The sequence below is a fragment of the Dromaius novaehollandiae genome, chromosome 2, assembly GCF_036370855.1.
Source record: "Dromaius novaehollandiae isolate bDroNov1 chromosome 2, bDroNov1.hap1, whole genome shotgun sequence".
Classification (NCBI taxonomy): domain Eukaryota; kingdom Metazoa; phylum Chordata; class Aves; order Casuariiformes; family Dromaiidae; genus Dromaius; species Dromaius novaehollandiae.
Genome location: NC_088099.1, coordinates 142,271,564 through 142,281,036, shown reverse-complemented (window position 1 = coordinate 142,281,036; position 9,473 = coordinate 142,271,564). Strand labels below are relative to the sequence as shown.

The window sequence follows — 9,473 nt, the reverse complement described above, 5'->3', positions numbered from 1 at the left end:
TGAAATGTAGAAAAGCTAACTTCACCCTCCCACCTTTGGAGTTTTGTTCCTGTCCTTGTATTAATTAGTACTAAGAATAGACCCATTTTATGTCAGATGAAAACTGAAGCTTCACATTGTCTATCGGGAAACTATTTCTGTATGTGCACCCTGAAACTTAGCCTGGATTTTGTCATGCTTACTGCTGCCCGCTGACTTGTCTGGCTCATATTAATCAATCCCTCTGATATAGTAGACAAATGCTTCAGTTGCATTTGGCATACAGCAGCAGCATATCTCAGTTATGCTTGCCTATGTCTTACCTATTTCTTTTATTTTTTCCTGAAGTATTTCTCTCTCCTGTTTGTTAAGCAGTTAAAAGGTGAGGTGCTGTTCCTGAGCCCTTCTCCCCAGCCATCTTATCCTGCCCCTGATGCTTGCTGGGTTCTTCTGAGAGACAGTCCAACTCTTTAACCCAACAGAAAACTAACTCAGAAAAAGGGAAGGCAATTACTTTCTGCTGAGTTAGCAAAAAAATCAGCTCATGGAAGGATCTACTTAACGACAGAACTGACACAGATGAGGGAGTGTCTATAACCAGGTTATGCACTGGAAACACTGGAGAAAGGGAAGAGGGCATCATTTCCCTTTTAACAGCATTGAGCCTTACAGAAACTCAGCCATCCATCAGACCACAACTGGAATCAACTGTAGCACCTCTACTGCATGGAGACAACTGTTTTCCTTCCAATACTGATCTATGTGCTTAACTCAAACAGCACCACTGGTGGAGAGCTATTGCCCATAAGACAGGGACATTAGTGAATTTAATTATTTTTACATCAAGTTGTTTGGCATGTAATTTTAAAGGAAAATCAAAACCACTTAATTTTGTTTGTACTTCTGGTCTTGGAAAAGTGGTGTGTTAACTGAGTTCAGCTTTTCCATGGGTCTTCATATCCATGTCTTACTCTAGCAGTTAAACTCCATTTGCTTCTCTCAGCAGAACTTTTTTAATGGGGCTTCAATCAGAAAGAGGCCCTCCATACCTGGGCTGCTGCACATTTTCATCAAATTTAAAGATACCGAGACAACTCACCATCTGAGAGGGCTCATTTCAGACAAGCCTGTCACACACTATAAGGCCTGCTGCACTTTTGTCTTCTTGAAGTTTCAGAGAAGCATTAAGTGAAGTAGTTTTCACTAATCAAAAAAGACAGTTACCTGCAAGAGCCAAACCTTGGGAATGAGCCTATTATTGTGGTGTGATGGGCGTTGCTGAGACCACATCTGTATATGGTGCTCTCTTAACAGGAACGGGCTGGCAGACCTGCAACAGAGCATTTCAAGTCTTTCACTGATACTTGTCTTCCATTTGCACTTGCTAATTGTACATCATGAGAATAGCAGACCTAATATATCCCAGCTCTGTATTTATGTATTTATGCTTCACAACATTTTCATCAACTCTCTCTCTTGAAAATATCCCTTATACTGGGATTAAACTATTCAGTTCTCAGCTTTTGTAAGGAGCTGGGTAGCTTAATCCATCAGCACTGTAACAAAGCAATTCTAAAATCAATTTTTCAGAAGTGACTGACCATGCTCCACCTCATGTTATTGCTGCTTCTCACTTCCTTAGCCTAAACAGAGTGTGGAGTGTTGAGAAAATTCTAGATTATGGCACAAACAATTAAGATACACTAAAACATGACCATAGATCAGCTAATCTGCAGTATTTGATTGCTTCTTTAAATGTTTTTAACCTTGGATACCCCAGGATATCCCAGGGGAGAATAGATACTGAGAACCTGAACCTGAGCAGCATCCCTGAATAGCTGACTCACTATGCATTTGTGTTGTAAGGCTGCCCTTCGTTAAGATGCTCACATTTTCCAGTGATGCTCTTAAAACAGGCAAAGAGAGGTGAATGAACAGCGATGAAACAAAGTGAATCCTGCCCTGTGTCCACCATCCCAGCTGCTGGCTACAGGAGGTTGAGCTGGTTGAAAAAACACTTCTGAAAACAATATGTACTTGATGTTTTGGTTCAGGGAAAATTCTCCCTAGCTCCGACAGGAATTGCAATCTGCCAGAGTCACTGAAGTTATTTAGAATTCTATGATTGCCAACTTTCTCTTACATTTTCTTTTGTTTTAGGACCCATCTTTCTCCTACTTGGGATATAATGCTTTAGCAGAGATGCCAGGATCTGGATGCACTAAAACTCAGCTATGCTGGAGGAAGCACCTAGTCATCATTTAATAACCACAGCATTTTCTCTTACATGTGAAGAAATGACCCAAGTTTTTCCTAGTGTAACCTTACTATAAGTTTGTTTTCCATAGCTAGTTTCTATTACCATTACATGGCATTTATTTTACATTAAAAGCCAGAGGGACCAACACTGCACAACAAATAAGGTACAATAATAATAAGCAGCCTTCATTTACAAAGTGCTATATGCCTTCAATATCCAGTGGATTAAATAGACTCACAGGCATGTAGCATTTTGTGCATGATACATATCACACTGAAGATAGGTCCAGAGGACTGATTTCTAAGAGGTACTCTGCAAAGAGAATCTATCTAAATTAGAAAGACAGAATGAGGCCAGCGTAGATGAACAGTTCTTACTTTTTGACCTGTGAAGCAATATCTGCAGTTGGCCATGGAACTGCATGGCCTTTGGGGCAATTGTTTCAATTCAATTACATTTTCATGATCAGGGAACATGCTTTTTTCCTGCCAAATTCACAGGTTTGGCCACTGGTCCACTCATTCAATAGCTCTGGGAATTTCTGGCACAGTAAGGATTTTTGTCCCCTCCCCAACAAGCATTAACCTTCACTCATATTGAGAAGGTAGATAGAACATATAAGAAGTGTGTAGAGGTTTAAATGAAGACTCTATTTTCAAAATAAGAGTCAGAGTAGTCAGATGCTGACATAACGCAAATTAAAATAGCTCCAGTTTACCCAATTTACACTGCCTTGTAATCATGCACAAAGTGTGTTCCCTTTTGTTTGGAAAATCAAACAAAAAAATCCAGTTCTCACATGGATGCTGATCTGATTCAACTTCTAGGTCTTGCAATGAATCCTACTGATTCAGTTTCCAATTTTTAAAAATACTTAAATAGGCTGGGTGCTTTTGAAAATCCCATGCACAACAAGCAATGCTAAGGCATCAGAAACGTTTTTCATAAGCACTGCATGGTAAGTAAGCATTGAAAATTCAGTCTGCATGTGTTTTGCAAAGTCCTTCTTTAATAAAACACAGAATAAAAACTTGAACAGAGCTCTCTCCCTTGTTCCAGCAATGCACTATGCACATATTCAGCTTTTAACACTTTCTTGCTGAAACAGAGCCAAGTGTTCAACATTCTGCATGGCTTAGCCCCAAATATCTGATTCATGAGAGAGTTAGAAAATTGTTGATATTTTCCTCCAAGATCTATTCTTGAGTGTGGGGCATTGCCTCTGTGATTTCCCAGTAAAATCAGTGGTGAAATGTAGCAGATATTCAGATCATCCGTGATCAAAAGAGTTTGCCCACTCTTTCTGGAAGTGGTAGTAGTCTATTTTAAAAGCACCCAGACTTGATCTACAAGTTGCATGGACTTCCCTGAGAGCAGGAACTATGGTATTTTTCTGTAAGAGGAAGAACAATAAAAATTCAGCCGTTAGATTCATTTCCTCCCACCTTGGCACATTTTGATTAGTAAGGGAAATTACCACCAAATCCCCAAACCTCTCTTCCCAAGAGCTAGCTATCCTCATGTTCTACAAAGCATTACAGAGATTTATTAGTTTAATTAACCTGATCCCGCTGCCTCACTCGTTTGTAGACATATGGAGGGAATGGTGGACGGGAGACATATCTGCCTTCCCCTGCTGTGACATTGAAAGTTCCACCTTCATAAACCACTTTGCCTCTTGAAATTGTTGCAACTGGGACTCCGTGGCAGACCATTCCTTCAAATATATTGAAGTTGTTGGCCTGGTGATGGGTCTCTGCAGATATTGTCCTGTGTTTACCAAAGAAAACAGAATCCAAAATTATTATGATCCCTGAATTTACTTCATTATAAAAATTTGAGAAATGGATAGTAGAAGAAAATTTAGCAGCATTATTAAACTATGACATTGTACAGTATATCATGGAACAGCTGTAAAAATAGAATAGAGCATTAACATTTCACTGAACAGTAATTGCAATTGAAAAGAATGAAGGGGGAGTCAAAAGGACAGAACTTTGCAGCCTTGATATGCAAAATTTTCCACTAGAAAGAGATGAGTGAAAAAAAATCAGACTGTAATACTTTATTTGGATTACCTGATTGCATTCTGCCTTGTCAAGCAAATATCTGCACAATAAAGTGAGAAAAGACCTCTGACCTTTTAGCTAGAATGACTTGAAATTTCAAGTTTTAAAAGTATGGCTGGAATATTTCAAAGACTGAGAAACACAAATAATATAAAGACTATTCCACTGGAGATGGTAATGAATTTTGGTAAATCATAATATGAGCTGGATAGAACCAGTGACTGAGAGCCCAAGTACCTCCATGTTGTCTGTATGACAACATCATACTCCTATATATCTTTCTTCCAAGGTTATTAAGCAAATTATAATATTATATCTCAACAGTAGTAATCTGAGCTATAGGATTATTGTGTCCAGTAGACAGACCTTATTATGTTCACCGTTTTTTGCAAGTAAGTCTTATAGCCAATTTGTCCAGATTATTAAAACCTGTAATTGACATCCTTTTTAAAATGGGAAAACCACAAAAAAAATCCGTATCCTTTTTGGAGAATAACTATTTTCAAAGGTAATCACATATCAAGTACTTCAAATGATTTACTTATACACACAGAGGAAAAAAGAATTCTTGGAAGGATACACTGTTTTCCTTTAATATTGTTCTGTTGAATGAAGAGCAATTGGTTCTACTAAGTGCTATATTTAAGTCTCAGTAGCAACTGACTTTTCAAATGCTGTACATAAAAAAATACTCTCAATGGCCAATCTGTCCACAGGAGAAAACATCTTTGTTATTTAGCAAACCTTGAACAAAAAATTTAGCGCACATATTCACCAGTGTCAGCATCAACTTGTTGAGTCACAGCAGAAAGAGCAAGCCAAGAAGTCAAACCCTCTTGTAGTCATCAGTCTTACCAATACCATGGAACAAATTTGTCCATGGGTGTTATAATAATGCTACAAAGAGTTTGTAAATATATTCTTCTAGTTTATTTCATTATCCTTATGGGTCCAATTGGTACAACAGTAAGTAATAACAACCGCAACACAATTATCTTTAGAATTCTCTAGGTAGATATCATATCTATTTGCCCACTAGCACTGAGACAAAGAGAAAAATGAAAAAAAGTACTTCCATTAAACAAACAGAAAAATAAGCAGGATCCTTCAAGAGCTGTTTAAGTGTGCTAGAGCAGCAGCACTGGAGCTAAACATGCCTCACATGTAAGTATGTCCTTCATGAAAAGACACAAAATTAATGAAAGTTAACACATTTAAAGGAAAAATCCACTTGTACAGGTAAACCTTACAAGGTGGCAAAATAAATTTCCTAGAGCTTGTTTAAACAACAGTCCTGTACAGAACTCATTTATAACTCTTCTGTTGAAACAAGCCTTAGATTGTACTGCCCTTGGTGAAGGTGGAGTGCAGTCTCCTTGATGGTTCTTGCTAAAATACTTCTGTGATTAGGTTTAACCCTTCAACATTATCAATGTCAACTACAGTTTTGGTAACAAGTGAACAACCAATTAAAACATAACCAGACAGTATGTTTGGGTCTGGTGCTCACAGTTCAGCAACTTTATGCAATGGACTTTTTACTGCTATCGACAGCAGCTCCATCAGCCATCTTGGTACGGGCACCACTGCTGGGAAGGTTAGGGAAGTTCCAGCGTTTGCTTTGAGTGTCTGAATACTATTGATCACGCAGCTCATGGCAAGAACATCTATAGCCAATTTATAATCCAGTAGACCAAGACTGCCACCCTTACTGAAACTGAATATAACAGTTGTTTTCAACATCCTAAGTGATATCTGACATAAAGGATTACTCAATGTGAGAAACCAGATTCTGCCTCCAAGCTTCAAAAACCTGAATGGGAATCTGTTGATAAAAGTGGCAAAATTCTCTAATTCTGGTTCCAAACAACCCTTCCTCAAATGGAGACTGAGGTCAGAATGATTTCTTCAAGATTTCAAAGAATATTTTCCTCCACAAAGAGGATATTGTAAAGACATCGGGCCCTGTTTTGCTGCTACTTATATCAGTGTTTTCACATACTTCAGTTCAGCTGCTTTTGATATGCCTGTCTTACAAAACGATTTTAGACTATCAGTATAAAAAATATTGATATTTCTCTAGTACCAAAGAAGAAGATATGCTTCTGAAGTTATCTTTTTTCAATCCAGCGCTTCTATCCAACCAAATTGTAGTCTATTAGCAACTATTTTAAAGTTTAAGTGAAATTATCAGATTTTCTCTGTATGTGTGAAGATTCAGTGACAGGTAATTCTGTATTTGTTTATGATCTATGTAAGGAAGTGCTTTATTGCCACTTCTAGAATATTATACCTAATTAAACTACAAATTGAAATTCAACACTGTACAGGTGGCCAATTCCAAACTTACGCCCTCAGTAAACCCTGAGGTTTTCTGAAGAACTAAGGGTGCTAGATTTCATTTCAAGTCAAACACAATCCAAGATCATCATAAACACATGTAGCCTCTATTATTCAGGCCCCAGCCAGAGCCTGAAATACTAAAGAGCAAGTTACAGTTATGCAGGAGGGGAAGCTGAATGAAGGGAAACTAGCTTTATATGTTAAGAATTATCTTCTACTCCTCATAATACACAAGAAATAAAGCTATACCAGCCCAGTGAAGGTGGATCTGTCAGGCTAGGGCAAGCTGTGGGACCTCAACTTCCATTGCTGTGGAGATTTACACTGTAATTTTCAGAGCAGGGGACACATAAGAAGGACATAAGAAAATAAAGAACTTAATTACTTTCAATGGAAATTGGATGCATAACTCCCATAGTTTTCTTTAAAAATTCCAGGCACAGATATATGAAGGAATTCTGTAGTCAACATCCCTAAGGCAAAGGTAGTGGTTTAACATCTCAGGAGGGGGAAGACACAGAATTTAGGATTACTTAATTAAGTGAAAACATAGTAATAAGAACAGTTAAAATGACCTGAGTCCATAGCTCAAGAGAAAACAACTGCTTTGTTGACAGCTACTATAGAAAATCAACTGTGTAAGGATGAAAATTGGAGTTGTAAGTAACTTCTCTCAAAGCTTACTGTGCAGTATATTTAAGCTGGGGATATGACAGAGATGCCAGTTTACTGAAGTTAAAATCAGCCTTTGTGAGTAGCCCCTTCACATTACTATCTGCTGCCTTTGCACTACCCATATTGTTAACCTGCTTTTCTAAAATCTAGAGGAAAAATAAATCTCTGGTTTACCTTCCTGTGCTGTCCTGAGCCACCGCTCATTTATACAGATAAATAAGCTGGGCTTTGTTAATGTTAGAAAGACAGTTTTATTAAAAAGAAAAGCAAAGGGGCAGGGGGGAAGAGAGGAAAAAGAAGAAAGAAAAAAACAAAGTCTGTGTGCAAACATTCTAACTATAAGACTACAAAGTGGATCACAAAGCCCATGGTCTATTCTATATTAAGGAACTGCTATAACTGCACATAAGATATAGGCAGGCACATATTAGTAAAGTTTTATTCCTACCTTTATTCCTAAAGAAATACCCCTAAATAAGCATTGTCTTCAAGTAGCCATATGAAGTGCAGGGATTTGTGGATAAAATAACAGATGAAAGAAGAGGCAGGAAGTTAATGTTTTGGGAGCTCTGTGTCAGAGCGACTCATCTGAGGGATGCGATCTTTATTTTATGCAATCATATCTCCTCAGATTCATCATTTTAAGATGGATGGAGAATGATGGCAAAGTTATTTTCTGATTAATTAAGTAACCCATTTGTTAACAATACCATCAGTTTGCTCCTCTCAGTCACTCCAAATTGATAAGGGCTGGAAGGGGAAATTGTCAGGCTGTACAATGGGCAGTGGGGGGACAGTAATCAGAAATTAAGCTTTCAGAAATGATATAAAGAGATGAAAATGCAAATGAGTGCCTTCAATGACTAAAGAAGATCTGGAAGTGATAACTGGGGAGAAAAATAAAAGGTTATATAAGAAGAAGATAAGAAAAGATTTTTGGGGGGTTTATATTTCTAGGATTCAGCTTTCTGAGGAGAGCAGCTGGCATTTTGTGAGACAGCAAGTAACTAGGGAAACGTACATCATGCTCTCTCATAGAGGCTTATTTTGTTAGAGATCAAAAAACCACAGAGCCGTTGGGGTCAGAAGGTGCCTCTAGAGATCATCTAGTCCAACCCCTGCTCAAAGCGGGGTCACCTAGAGCAGGTTGCCCAAGAACCATGTCCAGTTGGGTTTTGAATATCTCCAAGGATGGGGACTCCACAACCTCTCTGGGCAACCTGTTCCTGTGCTTGACCACCCTCACAGTAAAAAAGCTTTTCTTACGTTTAAAAGAAAATTTTTGTATTATTTTCATTTTTGCCCATTGTTCTTTCTTTCTTGGTGTTCCCTCTATATGAAATACCAGGCCTTTGGAAGGAAGTCTGTGATTCATGTGAGTGAGTGTGCATGCATGCAAAGGCTTGCACTTGAGTAAAAATATATGGAACTATTGAAAATGCCAGAACATACTTGCCCTGTGCATACATATTTGTCTGCCACACTTTTTATTTCATTTGCCTTATGATGTCCAGAGCAGTTATCCATATACTAAGTATTCAAAATCATGCTCATTCATCAAAAGAGTAAGACAATCACAGCATTATTTATTCTAATCTACTGCTAAAATCTTGGTTTTTTCCTCTTTCATGTTATGAAAAATTACATATAGTTGCTTGGCAAAGAGTCCTTAAGTGTGACTTTTCTGCACTTAAGCCCCTGAGGCTGAAGACTGACTACAGATGAGACAGACACTGGACAGATTTTGGTTCTAACAAATGCAAGATTTATCCAGCAACATCAAATAGACACACACAAGAGGTATTCGGGGAATATATGCCAGCAGACTGGGGCATCCTGATTTCTCTTTGATTTGCAGCTAGTGAGTTTTTCTCCTAAAACACATTAAACAACTCTGGAAACAGGGGCCAGAAACTATATCTTTTCTAGTCATATCAGAGCTAGCAGGTTACTGAGTAAAATGTCCCTGTGGCCGGGGCTGCAGCTCTCACCACTGTGCTCAGCAGCGAATCCAGCTCCATCTGCACACGTGGAGCCCTTGCTGGGCGTACCAAGAGGGTCTGCTTCAGAGGGCCTGAGGAGGATGAGGGCAGAGACTGCTACCTTCATAGCCAGCTCTGCCTCAGCATTCAAAAGTACCTAGCTAA

At 38.5% G+C, this 9,473-nt stretch overlaps 1 protein-coding gene across 5 annotated transcripts in view; it reads right to left on the bottom strand.

Annotated features, from left to right (window-relative positions):
• Window positions 1–9,473, bottom strand: part of DPYS (dihydropyrimidinase) — a 68,153-nt gene that overhangs the window by 38,673 nt on the left and 20,007 nt on the right. For all 5 annotated transcript variants that reach the window (XR_010387984.1, XR_010387985.1, XR_010387986.1 and 2 more), the window contains 2 exons: window positions 3,802–4,009; window positions 1,204–1,309 (listed from right to left, as the gene is read on the bottom strand). Coding sequence is in view for 1 of the 5 variants with exons in the window: in XM_026119601.2 (XP_025975386.1) it covers window positions 1,235–1,309; window positions 3,802–4,009 (283 nt within the window). In the remaining 4 variants the exon portion in view is untranslated. The remainder of the gene's footprint in view (window positions 1–1,203; window positions 1,310–3,801; window positions 4,010–9,473) is intronic.